Source organism: Mesoplodon bidens (assembly GCF_964165515.1).
Source record: "Mesoplodon bidens genome assembly, chromosome: 5".
Classification (NCBI taxonomy): domain Eukaryota; kingdom Metazoa; phylum Chordata; class Mammalia; order Artiodactyla; family Ziphiidae; genus Mesoplodon; species Mesoplodon bidens.
Genome location: NC_138161.1, coordinates 69,410,571 through 69,433,425, shown reverse-complemented (window position 1 = coordinate 69,433,425; position 22,855 = coordinate 69,410,571). Strand labels below are relative to the sequence as shown.

General features: G+C 50.9%; 1 protein-coding gene across 1 annotated transcript in view; it reads right to left on the bottom strand.

The window, feature by feature from the left end:
* The window catches only part of PDIA5 (protein disulfide isomerase family A member 5), a 94,420-nt gene that overhangs the window by 32,150 nt on the left and 39,415 nt on the right, over nucleotides 1-22,855 (bottom strand). The window contains exons 6-11 of the mRNA XM_081235640.1: nucleotides 22,729-22,821; nucleotides 19,486-19,546; nucleotides 14,622-14,689; nucleotides 7,770-7,861; nucleotides 7,605-7,676; nucleotides 590-726 (exon numbers count right to left, since the gene is read on the bottom strand). Of these exons, the coding sequence (XP_081091766.1) occupies nucleotides 590-726; nucleotides 7,605-7,676; nucleotides 7,770-7,861; nucleotides 14,622-14,689; nucleotides 19,486-19,546; nucleotides 22,729-22,821 (523 nt within the window). The remainder of the gene's footprint in view (nucleotides 1-589; nucleotides 727-7,604; nucleotides 7,677-7,769; nucleotides 7,862-14,621; nucleotides 14,690-19,485; nucleotides 19,547-22,728; nucleotides 22,822-22,855) is intronic.

The following is a 22,855-nucleotide window of genomic DNA, read 5'->3' as shown; positions in this document are numbered from 1 at the left end:
AGCTGGCAAGAAGCTATGAGAGGAGCACCCCACACACATGCACTCTGTCCCAGGGTGCTGGGGACCCACCTTCTTCACCCATCAGGATGGGCCCACCTCTCCCAGGAGCTGCTCCCTGGAACTCTGCGCCCAGGGGCTGTCACTCCCTTGCTCACCTTTCCAGAAGCAGCCTTCTCCCTCTCAGAAACGGATTACAATCAATTTTCCATTCTCCACGGGAATGGGGAGGACACTGGCCTAGAAAACTCCTGAGCCACAGGGCTTTTCAGCCAATACGGCAAACACATTTTACAGCATTCACATGTTTTCCTTCCTTGATCCACAAAGGCTGCTTCAGGCTGTGACGGATGTCAGCTGAAGCAGAAAGAAGCTGTTCTAGATGCTGTGGGGTCTGAGGCTCCAGCCCTGGCCTCACTGTGCCCTTGCAACTACTGGGCAAGATTCGGGCCCTCTTGGGGCCTCAGTTTCCCCACCTGTAAGCTGAGGGATGACTGCCGTCCTAGGTAATAACTAAAGGCTCAGAGCGGCGCCCGCCCTGCAGCGCCCGAGGGAGGGAGGCGGTGGCAGAGAGGAGCAAGGTTCCACTCACATGGGGCGTGGAACAGGACGAGCACAGAGGAGTGTTCCTTCACAAACTGGTCAAAGTCTTCATCGGTCAGGTGATAAACGGAGCCGCCCTCATCTGCCCAGGGAGTCTCGGGGACCTGGGGCTGTGGCGGCTGTGGACTGGAAGACCAAAAACAGGCAGAGCTCAGAGCACGCGCCGGGGCCCACACAGCCCTTACCCCCAGAGGCTCGCACGGCCTGCTTCAGGGGCGCACCGCGACCCCCCGGAGGAGCGGAGCAGGACTCCTCGGCCCTGCCCACCTCCACCGTCCCCTCAGAGCCCAGAGGTGCTCAGCTGATAGCCTGTGGCAAACAGTCGCTTCAGCTGCAGCCCTCTGGGCAGATCAAGAAACCTCACTTCCTCCCTAGAACCGGGGGCGTTTGTTAGCATCTCAAGGTCTTTCAAACTTTCAGCCAACTGGCAAGAATAAACAGCAACAGCAAAGAGTGACCTTTGGCAAAGTTAACTGTTGTGCTGCGTGGTGCCCACAGGGCGGGGAGCGGGGAGAGGGAGTTAGAGGGGAGGTGGGGTGGTGAGGAGGAAAGGCAGAGGAGGAAAGGCAGAGTGTCTGAGAAAGACCAAATACCTGGGAAGGGCTGGGGGCTGGGGAGGCGGGTGCAGGGCGTTCACCAACCAGGGTGGGAGGAAGGTCGTAATGAGAAAGAGTGGGGCCCAGGGGAACAAGGCACCCTAACTATGACAGCATCCAGGCTACATCACAAACCCTTCCTAGAGACTGGAACAAAGCTATCTGGTTCTCCAGAGGCAGTATGCTGGAGAAGAAAGGGCCAGGCTCAGAGGTCAGTCCAAATCCGCGCTCTGCCACCACGAGCTGCAAAACCTCAGGCTGGTGCTTAACCTCCCTGGAGCCTGCCTCCACCTGGGACAGCCATGTGCTGACATCTATGTCACCAGCTGTTGTGATGGGGGAGGCTCATAGCTGCCCTCTCTTGCTCCAAAGTTGAGGATAATAAGGCTGCTAGTGACAAAAACTCCCTGATGCTTTATGAATACCTTTGCCAGAGCACCTTAATCGCTACTTTGGAAAAACGCTTTAGGATGACAAATGTGAAAAGACAACCATTGTTTCCTGCCTTTGAGAGCTTACAGTAGAAAAAAAGTGTAAAGTTCCAGCAGCCAGGGCTGAGAATTCATGAGACCAATGTTGCCCACGCAATGGAATCTGCAGCCCTCCCATGCAGCTGACACAGTGGAACTTGCCAGCCCCACCCTACGGCAGAGCCTGGGTCTGACGGCACCTTCAGAAGCCCTCTCTGGTGCTTTGGCTCGGTGCTTTGTGACCGCCTGGAGGGGTGGGATAGGGAGGGTGGGAGGGAGACGCAAAAGGGAGGGGATATGGGAACATATGTATATATATAACTGATTAAATTTGTTATAAAGCAAAAAAAATTAATTAATTAATTAATTAATTAATTAATTAAAAAAAGAAGCAGCCCTCTCTGGTGCTTTGGACAAGGCCCCACTGGCGGCTTCAGCCACCCTGGTCTGAAGCAATGGGAAGTGGCAGGGAGAGGGCAAACCACTCTGAGCCCATGCACATCCAATGTCAGGTAGCGCTGATGGCAAAATCAAGCTTTAGAATGAGTCACCAGCCAGACAACGGTCCCAGACAAACACCAAGAAACCTAGGTTCCAAAACCTGGACTCAAAACACCAATCCCTGAAAACATCACCAACTCCACTTCGGGGAATCTATCTTTCCAGTACACCCGGACACATGCAAAATTACGTACATTCCAAGGTATTCATTGTAGATGACTTGTCATAGCAAAGACTAGAAGAACCCAGTGTCCCTTGGTAGGTAAACTGCAGTCCTTCTGCACGATGGAGGGCTGAGCGTGGTAAAGAAGGACAAGGAAGCTCCCCTACACTCTGATGTGGGTGGACTGCTGGGATATACACAACAGGCCATAATGTGCTAACTTCTGCATAAAATAGAGAGAGATAAAAAATACTTATTCATGTTTGCGTGTTATCTGCATAAGGACTGATTAAAGTTGTTACCTCTAAGGGGTAGGAGGGAGAATAGGATGGAGGAACCAGATAAAAGGAAAACTTCAATGTATAATTTTTAAGTATCTTTTAAAAAATTATTTTAATTATGTGAAGGGAATCTATTCTAAAATTAAAATAATTTTTAAAAATCCAGCAAGACTATACACACAGAATGGAGAAGCCATGCCTCAGCAGCAGTACAAGCATATGAAAGTGCCTGAGAAATTTCTAGTTAAACACGGAGGACATACTCCAAAACCACTAAAATAACAGTACAAGAGTTTTAAAAAAAAAAGGATGAACCCACCAGAGCAAAAAGAACAGGGAAGACAACAGCAAAGAGAGAAAAAGAGGTCAGTGCAAATTTAGAAGCTAGAAAACCGACTTAGCAAAAAACTTCTGCCTTTCTTAGAGGGTGGAAACTTGAGGTGCTGGGTGTTCAGAGGGGGCAGGGGCCCAAGAACCACCCCAATATGCAAAGGCTCTGAAGGACCAGAAGGACGCCCTTAAAGCAGGGCTGTGGCCTGGGGCTGAATGGGAGGCCCTCAGATCCTGTCCATCTCCCCAGCAGCCAGGTGGGTGCCCCTCTCCCACTCAGTGGACAGCAGGAAGTTTGCTTTCTGGAGAGGCCTGCAGAGCTGGGCACAGCAGTAAGACGGCACTATGAACTATGCTTTTTACTGTCTCTCTCCTTAAAGAATGGGGCTCCCTCTAGATTATCTCTCTACCTCCTACGCCTAACACAAAGCAGATACCCAATAAACTCTTTCTGAATCAACAAGGGAATGAGACAAGAATAGTTGAAGGAACTGGAGGTGTCTAACCAGGAGAAGAGGAGACATGGGGAACACAACAGTTGTCTTCAAACATTTCAGACTGCGCTGGGAAGAGAAACTAAGATTTATTTTCTATGGCTCCATAAAGGAGAACGAACACCAAGTGGAAGCTCCAGAGAAAGAAACTTTAGCTCAACAGAACTAAGAATGTTCTATCTACAACAGAAAAGAGAGACAAAGCTGGACTGGGAGTCAGAAGACCTGGCTTTGCGTCCTGTTTCCTCCACTTTCCAGCTCTAGGGGCTTAGGCAACCAGCCTGACTTAAAACATCTACAAGGCAGTATATTTGTAGGCCCTTCTTCATCTGCCTTGCAGGTACATCTAGACAGATAATGGACGTGAATGTATGAAGTACTACCCAAATGTTTCTAGATATCATTCATAACCTCAATAAGAATCATTCAAACATAAGTGGACACCCTCAAAACGAGTCGAGGCCCTGTCCTCTGAGGTGTTTAAGCGGGATGGAGTAACTACATCTGTCCTAGAGGTAACACAACACTGAAAGGGAATTGCTGGGGGCAGATTCACTGACTTTCACATTCCCTTCCAATCCTGGAACTCTGACTTCCCAGGTTCTCCAGGACTGGGAAGTTCATACAAAGCACGTCCTTGCCTGAGGCAGGTGCACATGCCATTGATAAGAAGATGCAACTCAAAACATGACAAGTCAAGAACGCTTTGTTTTTGTTTTCAGTCCACTTCTGGTTAGTATAAAAATACACAGGCAGAAATGGGTAGCTAGGTCAAAATGGATTGCCACTTCTGCACCCTCTACCAGCCAAGCCCAAGTGAGTAGCAGGAAATCTGCAGAGAGTGGAATGAGAAACGCAGCTGCCAGAAGCACAAAAGGGCACACTGCCAGGATCATCGCATCTACCCCAGAGCCCTGGGGCACTCCGACACCAGGGATGCCCTGCCTGGCCCACTCGTCAGTCACATGTCAGAGGGCAGGATTTGGCTCTTCTCTCCTGGGCTTCTGAAAGTCATCTAGAGCATCGGCCCCAACCTTTTTGGCACCAGGGAGTGGTTTTGTGGAAGACAATTTTTCCACGATGGGGGTGGGGGTGGGGGATGGTTCAGGCAGTAACGCAAGCGATGGGGAGCCGCAGATGAAGCTTCGCTCGCTGGCCCGCCACTCACCTCCTGCTGTGCGGCCCGGTTCCTAACAGGCCATGGACCACTACCGATCCATGGCCCGGGGATTGGGGACCCCTGATCTAGAGAATTAGCAAGGCTGGATCCACCCTCATCCTTCTACATTTGGTGACCATAAGCCATGAGCAGCCAATGGAGAGGCCCAAGGAAGAGGTGCAGGGCAGCAGGAAAGGTAGGATCACTGCTACCCACCCACCAGGATTTGGTGTAAACCTGGTGAAGACTTAAAACACCTGGCACCAGGAACACACACACACACACACACACACACACACACACACACACACACACACACACACACACACACACACACACACACACACACACACACACACACACACACACACACACACACACACACACACACACACACACACACACACACACACACACACACACACACACACACACCTGGGTATATGTTGGGGGGAACCTAGAAGGAAATTTGCCAAATATCACCACACATTATCTTTGGGTAGTGGAGTAAGGGGGCCACTTCTCCCCTTGTTTAACTAAATATTTAGGTTTTTCAATAATGATATAGCTCACTGAATAGCCTTAAAATCAGAAAAGACTTTTTAAAAACTTCGCACAGTAACATTGCTAGATCTTTTTTTTTTTTTTTGCGGTACGCGGGCCTCTCACTGTTGTGGCCTCTCCCTTAGCGGAGCACAGGCTCCAGACGCGCAGGCTCAGCGGCCTTGGCTCACGGGCCCAGCCGCTCCGCGGCATGTGGGATCCTCCCGGCCCGGGGCACAAACCCGCGTCCCCTGCATTGGCAGGCAGACTCTCAACCACTGCGCCACCAGGGAAGCCCACATTGCTAGATCTTGCTGAGGCATGAGATGAGGCAGCTCACTGGGGGTCCTTAAGGAAGTCGCCTCCCTGCCCCCGGCTGTGCTGGGGGAGTGGGTTATGGTCATGCCTTTGGAGGAGCTGCCCCCATGTGTGCACCTCCAGCATAGGGACCACAGGTGGTTGGGTGGCTCCGGAGGTGCTGCCCAGGGGGACCCAGATGCTGTCTTCCCTTCCCCGGCGTTACCCCACCAACCTCAGCTGCCTGGAGACTGGAGACCCAGGGTGAACCAAAAGCTGCTAACAAGGTCTCCTGACCATGGGGGTGAGGAGAGGGAGGAAGGCGGAGGTGGGAAGTGGGGAGGGCCAGCCCAGGACAGGGATCAGGAGGCAGCCCTGGGGGTAGGAGTGGGGCCCGGGACAGGGTCTGGTGGAGGAGCTGCGGTGGGCCTGGGTGGGGTGGGGGACGGAGTGGCGGAGTCCAGCGGGGAGATAATAACCCGTCTCAGAAAAGCCCCTGACGTGTTCCCCTGGTCCAGGGCTAGCAAGCAATTCTGAACACTTTCTAAAAAAAATAATAAACCTTATCCTTCCAAGAAGATACGAGTGTATTTTGAAGCCAGAAAAGGTTAGAGAAGGGGGAGGGAAACAGATTTTATGCTCTGGTGACAAATGAGACTGCCATTTGTTGAAACCTTCTCCCAAAGCAGAGCGAGATATGTCTGGCTGGAGGAGAGGACATGCTTATTATCAAGTGAAAAATGAAAACAGGGGTGCGAAGGCCCAAGTTAAGACAATGAGGACAGGATAATGGGGAGCTGCCTTCCTGGGCAGGGGCTGGAAATAAGGTAATAGATGGAGACAGAGATGTGAAAATGCTTCCAAGAAATAAAGGACACCATGCAAACATGGTTCTGCCACGGTGTTTTATCTCCTGGGCCCCCGGGAACCCATGGAACGGAAGATTGAGAGTTTCAACCTTTAGAATCAAATAGTTTGTTGTGGGTTTTGGGGTTTTTTTTTTTTTTTTTTGGTACAAAATTTATCTTCCTTTCCCATTCTGAAAATACACATTTTCAACCTCATTGCTTTGGATAACTAATTCTTTAACCCTGTGCCCCTGCGGTAATGATGTCAATAAATATCCACCGTGCTGGCAGCTGGGGAAAGGGCAGAGGCTCCAGCCAGAACTCGGGGGAGCTGCTGCCAGGGGCCAACCCTAGCCCTTCTGTTTGTCAGCTGCAGGAGCTTGGATGAGCTACTTCATCACTCTGCTTAGTTACCTCCTTCACGAAATAAGGGTAATAATAATATCTTCCTTACGGGGCTGTCCTGAGGATTCCATGAGACATGAAGTGCTTAGAACAGGGTCAGCCACAAAGTGGAGCTCCCAAAATGCTCCAAAATGCTGTTCTTATTCTAAGCACTGTGTACAAATAACCACACACTGGCAGTGACTGGCAAGTGCCAGGCCGGTGACAGGCAGAGCCCAGAGCAGGCGAGTGTTCCGGGGCGGGCTTCAGGAGAGCTCCGGCCACGGAGAAGGTGTTGGGGAGACAGACTCCCCATCCAACACACCAGTAAGGGTCCAAGCATCATGCAAAAGTCACACACCTAGCATGGGGGGCGGGGGACTCCAGGTGCATGGGCGGTTTGGGTTATAAGGATCTAATCACATTATAAACAGGACCACAGATTGCTATGAAGCAGCTCCGCGGGGCTGCACGGTGAACGACAAAGCAGTCTGCAAATCTAAGGCATGAGGACACTTCTTAGCTTCATGGCACATAATACAAAGTGTTACGTTTGAAATGAGTGTTCGAGTGACAACTCTATTTTCAGAGAGACTTGCAGCGGAACCTCTCTCACACCTGCCGTCCTGGGTGAGAAATACTTCTAGCCATCGGGTAGACTGAGGGGAAAAAACCTATCTGAAATGCAGTCATCACGGCCAGTCACACGAAATCCTCCCGACTTGCACGTTCTGCACGCACAGATCCCCACCCTCACCTAGATGCAGCCCACAGACAGTTGCGTGGGCAGCACAAAATGGTCCTTTCTTTCCTCATTCTCTTCCCAACCACCAGCCGGAGCCCTGTGACCAGGGACACCCTGAGGCCCGGCAGATGCCCCTCCCCCTCTGGGTACCCTCCCCCCCACCCCCCCTCCACCAAGGCAAATGCCAACTTACTTCTTCAGCCACTCCACAATGTCATCAGCTGTGGACCCATAGCTGTCGTACTGGAACAGAAACCGTCCTTTCCTGTGAAACATGAGGAGACAACGTGGGCTCAGCCAGGGAGGCAAACACCGTCATGGAGGGGAGCGAGCGTCAGCAGAGAAGCAGGGGACTTACTCGAAATAGCAGATGGTGGGGTAGCCGCGCACGCTGTACTCCTCCTTGATGTTTTCAAATTCCGAGGAGTAGACGTTCATCCCGGCCAGCACCTGGGAGCAAAGGGAGAACAGACCTGTACACTCTCCGCCCACAGACGCCCTCACCTTGTCCATGCCTGCCCAGCTGTCCCACCAGAAACAGATGATGGGGACGAAGGCTCACAGTCTGACGCACAGCCCAGGGCAGCGGGGGAGCAAGGCTAGCCAAGCCAGCTGGGAACGATGCCCGAGTGCTCTGGAAGAAGCAGTCATCTGGGCCCAAGGGCTGCCCCCCATACAGGCATTCCCTCCTGCCTGCCCTGTGGGAAAAACCATCCCAGAGCAAAACAAAGTTCTGAGGGTTGAAGAAGAAACCTGGCCTTGTTACCAAGGTCAACCAGGTCCTAGAGTGGGTTCACTGCCACCCAAGTACATATTATGCCTTTTCTCTGCCCATGTCAACTAAAGTTGTACTCTTCTCCCAAGTTATGGAATCACCACTGAGCCACTCTACCACTCTAAGGCACCCCTGGACACCTTCCTGGATACCTCAGTCTGTCCGCCCCAGCTTCATGTGCAACATTCTCAGATCTCAGTTAATGTGGCCAAGGAGGTTGCATGGTTCTCATGACCATCCGCCTGCCTAACTCTCCTCCCTCCAAACCCTGTTAGGCCTCCTGTGGGTGACCATCACCTACAGCATCATTTGACCATCATCTCTGGAGTCTGAACATGTTCTGGTTGCAGGGGTCCACATATCCAACACCGCTGAATGGGAAAGGAAAACTGTAGTAGCTGTATTACTGATGACAAGCCTATGTACTAAGAACAACCCAGAATGGGTCCCCTAGAACTCCTTTCCTGAAGCAGGAACTTTTTTCTATATGGCAGGATCAGGTGCCCGGAAAAAGGACTTTGAATCTGTTCTCACGAGAGAACAGTGTGGCCAGATGCAAGAAGACTGTTCCACAACGCCGGGTGGCATAGAGGGACAGGGAGAGGAAGTTCAAAAAAGCCAGCAGCAGTTACAGAAGCAGAAAGAAGAAACCAGGAAGCGGAATTTTGCTGAATAATATGTAAGGAGGCATAGGGAGAGAAAACGGGAAAGAGCAGTCTCAGTGGACAATGAACTTGATCCAGAGGACTGTTTCTACTTGGCAGTTGCGTGACCTTGGACAAGTCACTCACCTTCCCTGAGGTTCCCTGTTTGGAAGATGTGGGTGAGGAGACTATCACAGGGCTCTTAAGAGAACTGAATGGGATGACCCAAGTCAGAGGTTTTAGCACAAAACTGGTACTCAAGTTCTTTTATTTCCTACCAAATCCTGGGTGATGGGAGCTACCTGTGCCTCTGGCAGCTCCATCCCTAGAGGCGTCTAAACATATCTTATGAACCATTTTAAGTACCTAGCACAGTGCCTGGCATACAGCGGACACACAACAAATGCTTGTTAAATCTGTTTTTTTTTCTCCCACCCCCTTGTGGGATGCTACAAGGAATACAGGGAAAATAAGCCTGAGACAGAACTTACTAGAAGCCCTGGAACACTCTAAAAGCCCGTCTGCTCACTTCCCCAGACTGATTCAGCAGCCTGTTCCAGTAATAATTGTCTACTTTAGAGTTCTTTTTTAATGTCTAATTGATCTCCCCAGTGTCAGTGCACATTCACCACAAGATTAATCTTCCACATCCTCCTCTTTCATTACATCACTTCCCGGTGCAAAACCTTTCAATTCCACTGAATGCAGGCTAAAGTCTAACTCCACACTCAAAGACCATGTGGTCCCTGTCTCGTTTTTTAATTCTTCTTTCCTACAAAACCCTTAATTGTGCACCTGCTAGGGTCTAGGTTTTTAATTCTCCCAGGAATGAGACAGTCTGAGATTTCTGCACAGGGAGGAAGTTGGACTGTTTGCCGTCTGGGGCCCCTTGCAGATGGGAATATACCACAGTGGCTACGAGCCTGGGCTCAGGAGTTAGGATGCTAGGTCTAAATCCTAACTCCTCTCTCAGTAGATGTTTTCCTTGAGCAAGTCACAGTTACCTCTGTGCCTCAGTCTCCTCATCTGCAGCCCCCTCCTCTGGCTGCTGTGAAGACTAAATGAGATGGTACAAGTAAAGTATCTACAACACTCAAAATCTGTTAGCCGTCTTCACTAATACCACTAAGAAGCTCTGCAGATCTGCTCACACTCCCAGAACCCATGCTGTATTCTCCTGGCCCTGACTTCGAGTATTCTACCCCCTTTGCTCATGTTGCCCACTCCCCCTCTCTCGGCTACCACCGAAGACTCATCCATCTTTTAAGGCAAATCAAATCCCACTCCCCTAGGTGGCCTTTCTAAACCACCTTTGCTTGTGATGAACTCTTAATTCTCTGAGTTTCTATAGCACTCCTGACTACTTTGGGGTCATTTATTAGTTAATGAGATAACTGCTTTTTGAACAACTACTTACACACACTTTTTGGGGTTTGTGAATCCAAATGAGGCAAAACTGGTCTCAACCTAAGGAGAAGTTAGGGTCACCGTGCCTGACACCGAGCCACGTGTGCTTGGGGGGCCAGTCGGCTGACACAACATGATCTTCCCATGTCCAGCCCATATTGTGACAGGAACCATCAAGGAAACTCCACAGAGCAGGAGCGTGTGAGCTAGTGGTCAAGGAGGGTAAGATTTCCACAGACATTCCAGGAAGAGAAAATGGAGACAAGACAAAACAAGGTGTGGCCCAAGAACCGAGACCATGTTGGTTTAACTGTAGGACACACAGAAGGGAGTAGGGAGAGAAGGCTGGGCGAGTTCACCGAGGTCGCTGTGGACCAGGCTTTAATGTCTAAGAAACCAGGACTTTATTCAGGAGGTGCCAGAGAGCTATCGGCTGTTGTGAGGGGAAAGTCACAGGTCAGGGAAACAAGTCAGCAGTCTTTGGCAACCACCCTGTATGGGCTAACCAGGGTCTGACCTGGGCTGGTGGGCAGGGAGAGGATGCAGGATGTGAGGGGGAGAGATGGATGACAATGGCTTGGCAAAAGGGCACACTGACAGAAGAGCCTGCGGTGCTCGGGAGGAGTCGTGAAGGAAAGCTGGCCACCTGCCAGATGGAAAGACACTGAATTTTATTTTAGACATCCTGCGTCTGGGACCCAGGGAGAAGAATCCAGACCAAGATGGGAAGCAAGCAGTCTGACATGTGGTACTGGAGCTTAGAGACTCAGGCTCCATGGAGCTACATTTTGTTGAGCTATAGATGTAGATAAAAATCACTGAGGGAGGGCTTCCCTGGTGGTGCAGTGGTTGAGAATCCGCCTGCCAATGCAGGGGACGCGGGTTTATGCCCCGGTCCGGGAGGATCCCACATGCCACGGAGCGGCTGGGCCCGTGAGCCATGGCCGCTGAGCCTGCGCGTCCGGAGCCTGTGCTCCGCAATGGGAGAGGCCACACAGTGAGAGGCCCACATACCGCAAAAAAAAAAAAAAAAATCACTGAGGGACAGTCCATAAGAGACAAGGAGAGTACAGTGCCAGGCCCTTCTTCCAGTGTGTTAATAAGAAAGCAAAGAGGGTGAAAAGCAGACCCTTGGCAGCACCCCGTTCGGTGAGTGGAAGGAACAGTAAGCACAGAGCAGTGGGAGCCGCGTGGAGGTGTCAGTCATCTGTACCTGTGAAGTGTCTGCAGGTTATAGAGCAGTCTCCACGCACCAGCCCATTCGCTCTTCCAACAGCCCAGTGAAGTGGGCAGGGTTGGTGTTATCATCCCCATTTTACGGATGGGGGAAGTGAAGGCTCCAAGGCAACTTGCCCAAGATCTCCCGGTCGGTTAGTAACAGCCAGCACCACAGTCAGATCTGCACAAATCTGGCACCAAGACCGACACATTTCACTGTTTACACCCAGATGGCCCATCATGGCCAAGGTTAACAAAAGACTCAGTGTGAACGTCAATAACTGGCAAGGCTGGGAAGAGGAGACAGAGGAGGATGGGCTCTGCTCTGAGACGGGGAGTGGCTGCTGATGAGGATGTCAGTTAGTAGGAGTAGGTGGGACAGATGCCGATGACTCACCAGATGTCAGTGACAGCAAAAAAAAGAGGCAGATCTGAGTCTGGAAAATGGCAAAGGCTGTGCATCCCTGACCCAGCCTCGCTTCCAACTTAATGACATCATTAGGTTGGACACCTCCCAAGAAACCTGTAGAGGAGGAAGGTTTCTAACCCCTGCCACAGACACGGCCAGCCAAAAAGGGCCCAAAGATGACAGAGATGAAGAGGAAACAGGAGGTGCTAACCCAGCTGGATTTCAGCAGCGCGGTGGGGAGCAAGCTTTTGATTTCAGGGGACCAGCAGCCCATCTCTGCCCCGTGTGCAAGGACGAAAAGGAATCCACACCTCTGGCTGCCCCGTTCCTGGGAAGCTGTGGCTGCACCATGAGCCCTGGCCTCTAGAGGCCTCCTGAAGTAGGTGATGTCCCCGGTGGCTCGGACCCTTCCTCCTTTATGGAGCTGGGAAAGGGTGAGAACTTTTCAAAAGGTGCTTTCCTAAGAAACTAAGGGGAAAGCAGAAAAAAACAAACCCCAAGTAAGAAAATACAGAAGCAAAGTAATGGATGAGTTCACATAACACAGAGGTAACTAACACCTGGCCAAAGCTGGGCTTGACTGGCCAGCCTCATTGGGTACCTGAACAATCCCACTGACTTTTCTATAACGTTGTCTAGGGAACTGGGAGGGTCACCTTTTTCTATTTCTTGACCTTGGCCCAAGCAGGAGAAGCAGGCACTGGGTTTTGTTTTGTTTTCTTTTTCCATTTTTGGAAGCAGGTACCCTTAACAAGTAATCTTCAGGGCTAACCTTGCAAGTGAACCTATTGTGAACCCAGGGCCAGAAAAGAACCCAGGGCCCTTGTCCCACAAACGTCCTCCCACTTTGCCTTTGTCCTTAGGAACTGATGCTCTGAATTCCTTTCAAAAAGGAGAAATCGCTTTTAATGTAAATATAGAGCTTAAAATAAAATGTACCCAGTAAGCCACATGCTCATTCATTCATTCATCAGCATGTGTTGGGCACCTACTCTGAGCTTAGCCTGTGCTCTGTGCTGAAGATATACTCAAGAACTCACATCTCAGTGAGAAAACCTTATTATAATTAGTATCAACTGGTGGACAAAGCGATCCAGAACAAAAGCAAAGATGAGCAGACACAACCATGCAAGGCAGGGACAGGCTCTGGGGGAGCACAGGAGGGGCCTGGAGGAATGCTGAGTTTGGCAGGTAGAGGCAGCACTGGCTGAGAATCTTCCAGAAAGTGCACGAGACTGGCACCAAGACCTCACCTGCTTTGACGGAGCTGGCCAGCTTATTTGTCATCTGATTGGGGCTGGAGTTCTTTACCCTCCACTGCACTACAGAGCTTGGAGGGTGAGCTGAACGGTTGTCTAAGTGTATATGGGTGCAGCAGAAAGAACTCTGTGGGTAATTAAGTCTCTTCTCCAGGCAAAAAAATCTTAAAATATGGTATCTACTGAGGCCCCAAAATGTGAAGTGGAACTTCCCCAGAGTGATATATGTGTGCCCCAGGGCCAAATGTCTCTAGGCAAGTTGCTAAAAGTTTATTAGTGAGAAACAAGCAGGACATTGGTGTCTCCCCAGAAATGAAGTCAAAAGAGAAAGCACCTGGTTCTTTGCAACTCAATCCTGGGGCCAGCTAGCAGGGCTGTCACCATGCTCAGGGGCTGCCATTTAAACTTTTTTTAATTGACTCTGAACTAATCAGCAACTTAATTTGATCCATAAAAATCATGATGCAGTTTTAAGATCTCAGGACTCCCTTGGTGGGACTCTGGCCCACCCCACTGAGATGGCACCTGATGACCTTTCATGAAAGGAATATGGATTTTGCCATGCTCTCAGAGGAGCTAGCAGTTATTTTTCTGTTGCTACCAAAAAGAAAAAAAAAAAGAACAAACACCCAAAACTAACAAAACAAAAACCCCCAAACCTCTGTGGCTCGGGGTAAGTGCAAAAATGGACAGACCTATGGCACAGAAGAGACAAGCCTGGCAAGGCGAAGGACACACAGAGACGACCAGGCCCGTCAGTGACTGATGCTCCGCCCTGGGTGAGGTCTGACTGCCCCGGCCTCCCCTCCTGCCTCACTGACCATCCTGGTTGCTCCTACTTCTCTGAAGGCCCGTTTCCTCAGTGGCTCCCCTTCCCCTCCTGTTCCTAAAGGCAGGCATCCCTGAGACAACCCTGTCTTCCGCCTGCTCCCCGGCACACTCTCCTTCCGAGAACCCGTGGGCTCAGGTTTCCAGCTCCCCACTGCCTCTCCCTGCTGTGGTTCCAACGTTCTTCCTGCCCCACAGGAACCACAGAGCCCTGCAAGCCCGGGCAGGAGGCTGCCTCATGGACCCTCTCGTGCTTTGGGCCCACCCTTGGTGTCACCGTGACCCCCTTTCTTTGCCACTGGGCTCCCCGGCACCGAGAGAGCCTCGGCCTGCTTTGGAGCCCAGCCCCCATCCTTCTAGACCCCTGACGGTCTGTTGTTGGCCCCTGGGTGTTTCGCTGGTTTCCTGGCTCTGTCGTTACTGGTCTTTGACAGGCGCCAAATTCTCCTGGTCCCAGCAATTCTGGTGAGTTCTCAGCATCCACTGAGAACAGGTCTCTGAACCACACGCCTGGGGCGGCAGGGGTGCAGTAATAGAATAAGTCCTTCCCGTGATTTCAAAACCTGCCCTCTCCCCTCGCCCTGTACCCATCCTCCGCCATCTCCCAGGGAGAGAGGGAGAAGTAGGGAGCTGGCAGGCAGCCCCGCCTGGCCCATGGCGCCTCACTTACGAACTGGCCCCGCAGCTGGGTCGCAGCCTTCTGGAAATGCGGCATTATCCTCTTGCAAACGCTGCACCCTAGTCACCGGCAGGAGAAAAACCAAACGGTTACAATTGGCCCCATGCTCCGCCCTCTCTCCCCTCAGGCCAACCTCCACCAACGAGCATTTATCCCACCTCCAGAAGCCAGGACTGCCCCAGGCTCTGGGAGCACATGGGGACAGAGGCAGAGGCCCCAGAACCCCAAGAGCTGACAAACCCCAGCCCAGCAGTCACTCAATAAACGCGGGACTGACAAGCAAGTGTGACGCAGCTGGGGGAGGGCAAAGCACTGAATAACTTAGAGCTGAGGATGAGTTCAACGGGAATTCAGGGAGCCAGAGCAGGTGCCAGGAAAGCACCCACTGTGTGCGCAACTAAAAGCCTCCCCTCGCTGCCCAGCCAGGGGCTGCAGATGAACCTGAATCAAATGCTATTAGGAGGAAAACTGTGCAACCATACATATAATGGCTTTGAGGATTTTCTGCCTCTTTTCCTTCATTAACAATGAATCACACCATGGCTAGAGGCAGCCAAGCGCTGGCCAGGATCAGACACTCAAGTTCTTATCTTCCCTCGACCTGCTGGATGGCCCCGACAGGTCACCTCTTTGGGCTGCTGCCCCTTCCAGCAAATGAGGGGTGTTGGACCAGATGGCCTCAGGCCCCTTCCAGCACTGACACTGGGGAACTCTGTGATGTCTTTGACTCAACCCTCTCTGGTCCACCACGGTCACACTCCTCTCCTGGGTGGTGAAACCTCCAAATCTGGGGGGCTCAGGGCCCAGACAGCCAGGCCCCAAACACCCACTACTACTTCAGAGAGACTCTTGATTTAAACCCACCCCTTCCCTTCAACCAGAACAAGCCACACATAGGCATTGACCCCGCAGGACACGAGCCCCAGTTTCCTCAGACAGGAGGAATTCTGACACACAAGGCTGTTACTCTTTCTGACAACCGCTCTGCTCAAAACAGGCTCTGAGATGCTTCTGAAGGGCACAGACACCAAAGCTGCCTGGAACCCACGTCAGTCTGGATGTCATCTTGACAGGGCACAGTGGGGACAGGGCCATGCAGTGGCAGACGAACAAGCTCTAATCCACGTTTAGCTAATGCCTTGGCAGGCCGTGGGCAGAGTAACGCAGGTAGAGAGCTGCTCTCAGCCACTGGGCCAGATATAGACACTGGAGAACCGTGAGCAGGTCAAAACTCCCCGGAGACCACCTGAACCTCCCCAGCACCAAGTCTACTAGACAAGATGCAATGTAGGATATTTTGACATAAAACTCTCAAAATGCCCACAGCCCCCTCCTTGACGTTCCTGCCTGGCAAACAGATGGACACACACACACACACATCAGCGCATTACGCCTGGGCTTAAGTACATGCCATTAGTTCAGGCTCAGACTCAAGGAGACACAGGAGCTGCTGTGAGGTCAGCCTGCAGCGCAATCCCATAGCATCTGCCCTCAGAAGACAAGAGGCACCTCTCCCCAGCAGCTGCCACCACAGCCTGGTCCCCACAAGCACTGGAAGGGAGGAATATGACACTTGTCAGGGGGCCTTGTTCCCTCTGTGGGGATTCGGAGAGGAGAATGGAAACAGAGACAGCAATGCCAACTCCCTGGGGGTGCCCAAGCTCCGCCAGGTGGATGCCACGGGGTAGGGGTGGGAGGCCGCACGGCAGAGGCAGAGGAGGGAGCTCAGCTCTGGGGAGAATGAGACCCAGGTGTGCATCACCCCTTGACCACTGCTGCCTGTGTGACCCCGGGCTAGCAATGTAAGCGGTCTGAGCCTCAGCCTCCCCATCTGTAAGGTGGAGACAACACCTGCCCTGCAGGCTGAGGGTAGAGCCAACACCTGGGAGGGCAGGCAGAACTAGGCACCAGCAGGGGGGCCTCTACCAGCACAAGGCCTGAGAGCCTGCCTCCCCGTCCATGGTGGGGTGACACTTCCACCGGGAATGGGGATGTCACTCCACTCCCCAGGAGAGAGGATGAAGGGGGCACACATGAAGCCCTTCACCACCCCCGCTTTAGTCAGTGACTTCATGAGATGGGGGAAGTTGGACACCCACTGGGTCACACTCAGGAGTTTACTGCCTGTCCTCACAGGTGTGGCCTCTCTCCCCCAGCTCTGCCGGTCTACAGCCTGCAACAACATTATCCCCCGTGACTCCTAAACAAGTGTCAGTCAGCCAGCTGTCCCCATGGGTGGAGTACCGGTTGAAGAAGTTATTGAGGCGAAGAAGAGATGGAAGAGTAACAGGAAGCTCTGGGCCAAGCCAGTTGCCACTTGAGCTTTACCAAAAATAGAGCTGGTACTGTGATCCCTATTTGAGTTTATCTTTCAACTGATTCATTCGGGAGGAAGGGGAAGAGAGAAGACTAATTATCACTCTCAAACCCCAAAAGTTAGAGCACCAGCCCTTTTATTTTCTCATTAATTCAGTCAACAAACATTCACTGAATAATCAGTAGGTCCTCGGGACCCAGACTTGTCACAACTAAAGGCTTCCACTGCCTTTAGGTTCCTTCATCCCAATCTTTGATCCTTTAAGATCAAAGAATCCTAAAGGACTTCCCAGTTAGGGAATTGGTGTTTCCCAGGAATAAGCTGAATTACGAGGCCATGACTGCTTGGTTGGACTAGTATAATAAAAGCACAAGCTTGTTTCATTAAAAACAACAGCAACAACACAATCTGGGGACACCTGGGACCCAGGAGGCCAACCAATCTGATCCCACACAAGTGTAAACTTAACAGCCCCGAGTTTTCTCCCTCCCTCTCCACTACTCATTGACACCTACAAGGATCCTGCTCGCAGCTCTGCCTGCTGTGATGAGGAGGATGGTTGCCCTTCCAGACAGCCTGGGGAGTCGGGGTGAGGCAGGGGGAAAGGCACACACACTTCGGTACACATTGCTAGTGGACCTCTCCCTGTGATTACCTACTGACATTACGCTGAAACCTGCACGGTTATACCATGACCCTGCCTTGTGACACGTACTGTATACTGACATCACTGTTTTAGTCTCATTTAACCAATGTGTTGAGACCTGAAGGGTTCTAAGATAAACGAAGGGAGGCCCGTCCTTAAGGGACTACGCAGGCAGGATAATTCCTGAAGCAATTCACAGCTGGGCAGGTAGTAAGATCCCTCCAAGGAGAAACAAAAAGGGGTGAAACCGACAAGTGAATATTAATAGAGAGACTGACCCGGGGTTACAGAGCAGACCGCCTGGGCAGAGCCGGCTCTAATAGGAAGTGGGACTCCAGGGCCTCTTTCCATGGGCAGGCACACCCCTGGGGCAGGGAGTGGTGGGGGAGGCTGGATGGGGGTCACCCAGCCATCAACATGGGCTGGGGAGAGGCTGCTGTCATAGTGAACAAGCCACAGGCCCAAGTCAGGCAGAACCCACAGAAGGGCATCCAGCCTGGGGAGGCATGGTCAGCAGGGTTGAGGTGGGAGGAACCTGTGCTGGGAGAACTTCTCAGGAAGGGGGACTGGAGGCAGGCTTTTAAGAGGAAACAGAACCCTGTGCCACAGCCTGTGGTACCCACTCGAGCCACAGACATGCCTGGGCACACCCACCTCTCATCACACACAACCCCCCCTCGCTCCGGCCTTTAGTCCTTTGGCTTCCTGAAGGCACGTGTAGCTCACAGAGATAGAGCTCTAAGGCTGCACACAGGCTCTAAACCGAGGTTTTTCAGTCTGTCGGGGGGGACCAGTTAGACTTCAGAGGTGGCCCAGATGGGGGAACACCTGTGGCTTTGAGGACATACTGTCAACTACTCTACTCCACAGTTGTAGCTTGAAAGCAGCCACAGATAACATGCAAATGAACAGAGGTGGTTGTGTTCCAACAAAAATTAATTTACAGAAAAGGCAGCTGGCCCACAGGCCATGATTTGCTGACCGTTTATTAGAGGGTTACGAAGTAGTAGGAAAAACCAATTAATGTTTAAATAAAACAATGAAAAAGAAAATATCAACGTGCTCTACATCTGGTGGAGTGGATGGCAAGTAGTAAGGGTAATATGGTTTAGTGAAACTTTTCAGCTTACTTATATACACTTTATGTACCTATAGTACTGGGCTGCAATGTAAAATATGTTTAATACTACAAGTACAGTCAACTTGCACTGATCCAACCCCTTCCTTCCCTTACAGAAATGGGAACTGAGGCACAGAGTGGTGAAGGACTCGACCAAGGTCACCCAGCCTGCTGGTGGCACGCACAGCTGGAATTAGAACTCAGGTCTTCTGGTCGTCATCTCAATGATCCTACTGCTGTTCCCACCTCTTGCCTCATATAGAGACTGAACCCCAATAGTGGGCCCCTTTCTCCCTGGTCCTGATCCCTCGGTCCTCCCAGGTGGCTCTGCAGGAGCCAGAGTTGGACGTGCAGCCGCCCCGAGGCCGGCCAGGCTCCGGGCGGTCAGCAGCAGCAGCCAAGGAGAGCGAGCCAGAGCCGAGGTACGGCTCCACCGGGCACACGGCTGCCAGCAAAGGGCTACAGGCCCACAGGAGGCAAAGGGCAGGGAAGGCGGAGGGACCTGGAGCAGAGACCCATGTTGCTGCTGGGGGAAGAGGGCAGAAGGATGCGGAAGCTAGTGAGAGAAAAACTGATGTGGACCACAGGAGAGGCGGAGCCAGACGAAAAGGCAAAGACAAAGGAAAAGAGGTGCAGGCAGAGACGGTGTGAGCACCGTGACTGGGCGTTCTAAGTGGAGGCCCGGGGCTAGTTCCCGGTCCCCCTCGCGCCCCCAGCGGCCCCACCCAGAGTCTGAATGTCTGACTTGAACCCGAAGGAGAAAGTCACTCACAGGAAGCATAAAACATCATCAAGATCGGCTTCTCTTCCTTCTTCAGGAGCCGTCGGAAGTCCTGAGGCACAGAGAACACTGCAGGTTACAGACAACGCAGGAATGGAGACGACATTCCCGGGGAACCACAGCGGCGGGTGGAGTGCGGCGGGGGTTTGGAAATCCCATGGTCTGACTTGGGAGCTGGGGGTGCAGTGCAGAGTCCTGGCACGTGAGGGGCTGAAAGACCCTCAGAGACCATCTATTCTAGCCATGTTACGGATGGGGAAACTGAGCGCCCGAGGGGACAGATGGCTTTCCAAAGGCCACCTGGTGGGACGAAGTAGTCGATACCAGGTTACCAGCGTTACTTTCAGCTCCCACTGAACAATGAAGACGGCAAGGAGCTAACTGGGTCCCATGAGGCTGTCTCTTCTTATGCGATCTATGAAGTGGCTCTGTTGTGGTGGTGCTTGTACTCATGGAGGCCCAACTTGGCCAGGTGCGGGTCTGCTCATCACATAACACGGGGTTAACCCACCGCTATGAATCTTCCCCAGCCCAGCCCTACAGCCACCATCCACGGCCCGAGGAGACCATGGTGCACACAGGAGCGTAAGGATGAGATGCGCCCCCATCCCCAGGAGGCTACAAGCTAAATGGATCATTTGTGTTTGTAAAACCCTTAGAACAGCACCTGGCTCGTTATCAGACCAATATATAACCATTTGTTAAATGAATATAATAAATGTAAAAAGACAAATGGTCACAACAGTGCTAATGGAGATACTTCAGTGTAAAGCAGGGCAGGAGACTTTTCTTCCAACCAGAGTCAATGATGGTTGGGAAAAAGCAAATCTGTCAAGGACTGCAGAGTAGCACCATGACAGAGCATATTTTGATTAAAATAAGCTCCTCTAACCAGTTTCCATGGAAGAAAATTAGAGGTTTTTCTCTCTTGAATAATAAGGAAAATAAGAGGAAATTTCAAAATGCAGCTTTCTGGCAGCAACAAGGCATTAGGTAAATAGATGATGGTACATCCCGCACAATGGAATACGACTGCATTATTATAAATGATGAAGAGGAATATTTAATGTCATAATAAGATGTGCATGTTACATTAAGTAAGGGTGAAAAGCAAGTTACAAAACAGCATATAAAATGTGATGACACTTTTGTGAGTAACAGTATTTATGTATGCATTAAGCAGAAAGCCTGGAAGGCTACAGAAAATACTGGCAGTGGGTATCTCTCAGTGGGGAGGGATGGGATGATTTCTTTGCTTTTCTTCTATGCTTAAGCTGAATTTTCTAAATTTTCAACAATGAACATATAGTACTTATAATTTTTCAGTTAGATAAAAAAGGTTACAAATATTTTGTGGGAATTTATAACACTGTATAACAAATTCTGAAAATGTTTACTCTTATTTACATAACTAGAGGGTTAAGGCACTCATTTTAAGACAGAATTAGTAACAAAGATCTGTGACCCTGACTAGGGGTGGAGGATGCTTTGAAAATGATCTTCTGAAATCCCTGGAGCTAAAACCGGTAAAAGATCCCAGAAGAAAAGGTTTTTCTGAGCCTGTAGCAATTTGGTTTCACACCCTGAACGGTAACAATATCACATTACATTCATAGATCCTTAATTACCTTCAAATTAAGTGTGGAACTCTAAGCTTACAAAGAGAAATCGGCAATTCAAACTTGAATTTGGAACTTGTTATTTTATGTGGGGATTCTATTAGCAGAAAAGCAGCAGCATGCAGTGTAACAACAGGATTGCCTACAGGTGTGGAAAAAATATTTCTGCTTAATATTTCTAGTTACAGAAGAACAATTTCAGGAGTTTCAGGACATGAACATTTTGTGGGAGGGAGGCAATCACTTTCCAGAGAGGTTGAAAAACACGTATTACCACAAAATCTACCCGGGAGAAACCATCAGTTTAGGCTGTTTGTCTTTTCTTGGCTATAGGCACAGGTGCCGCCACCTCCTGACACCTGCCCCTCCTCCTTTCCCCCAACATGCCTATTAAAAAGGCTTTATCTTCAAGCTGAGGACACTGGCACTTTCTATCCCAGCAACGTTGATGCCCATCCCCTAAATCGAATCACCCCTCAAATGAAAGGCCCACTTGGTTAGCCCACGATGATCACACATGATCTCTCCTGCAGAAAGTACAAATGGCATCATTTTCTTCTGAGCTAACAAGCGTCAAGAGTCAGTAATTTTAAATGAAAAGGGGAGGCAGAGGAAGATAAAAGGCACATTTTATGTTATCAAGAGAAAAACGAACATTCTCCTTCCATCTACAGAAAAGCACTGCTTGTCTCACAGGCCATTTGAAATGTGACAAAGAAGTTCTTGCCCATCCTAGTGTAAAGGCACAGCCAAGCAAGTAAGGCACACATGTGTGCATGATACAAACACAGGTACACATGGATAAAGAGGCACATGCAGGTCAGGCGGGGCAGGCTTTTTTTTTTTTTTTTTTTGGTGGTACGCGGGCCTCTCACTGTTGTGGCCTCTCCCATTGCGGAGCACAGGCTCCGGACGCGCAGGCTCAGCGGCCATGGCTCAAGGGCGCAGCCGCTCCGCGGCATGTGGGATCTTCCCGGACCGGGGCATGAACCCGTGTCCCCTGCATCCGCAGGCGGACTCTCAACCACTGCGCCACCAGGGAAGCCCCGGGGCAGGCTTTGAAAGGAGAAGGGTCAGGGTTGTATGGAGACTTTACATCAGAACCACCCTTCTGACCCCAGCCCCCCACACCAGCCAAATCCAGAAACTGAAGTAAATAACTTGTTCAGAGTTAACACAGTGACCCAGAATTATGAAGACCTGACCCAAATCTCTGGCAATCCAACCCAAACCTCACAGATTATTCTTAAAACAAACAAAAAAGCAAAACCCACTTTAAAATAAAACCCAAAAAACACAAAGGCAGACCCAACAACTGAATAACCTAATGAGGAGAAAACATTTAAACAATATTCCTATAAGGAAAATCTAAACACGTTAAAATACATTATATAAGGCAGCAAAGAACAGGGGAAGGGCTCAGGCAGTCAGCCTGTAATCTCCTGTTAGTTCTGTCACAGAGCTGGGAAGGGGAACCAAATGTTAGGGCCCTGGCCCAGCTCCCTTGGAGGTCTCAAAATACTCCCACTTCTCAGTTCCTTGGGCATCTCTCCTGGGAGACCCTGGTTAGGGGGGAAGCTTCCAGAGCCCATCAGAACTGATACGGAAAAATTACCTTTTCATTGTCAATGTGGACAACATCCTTCGCTCCAGGATCTTCTTCCCACAGTGGGGGCCCTTTTGGATCCTTCAGAAATGCCACTACGGACTGACGAAAAGAGAGAAGGGAAAACTCGTTTTAG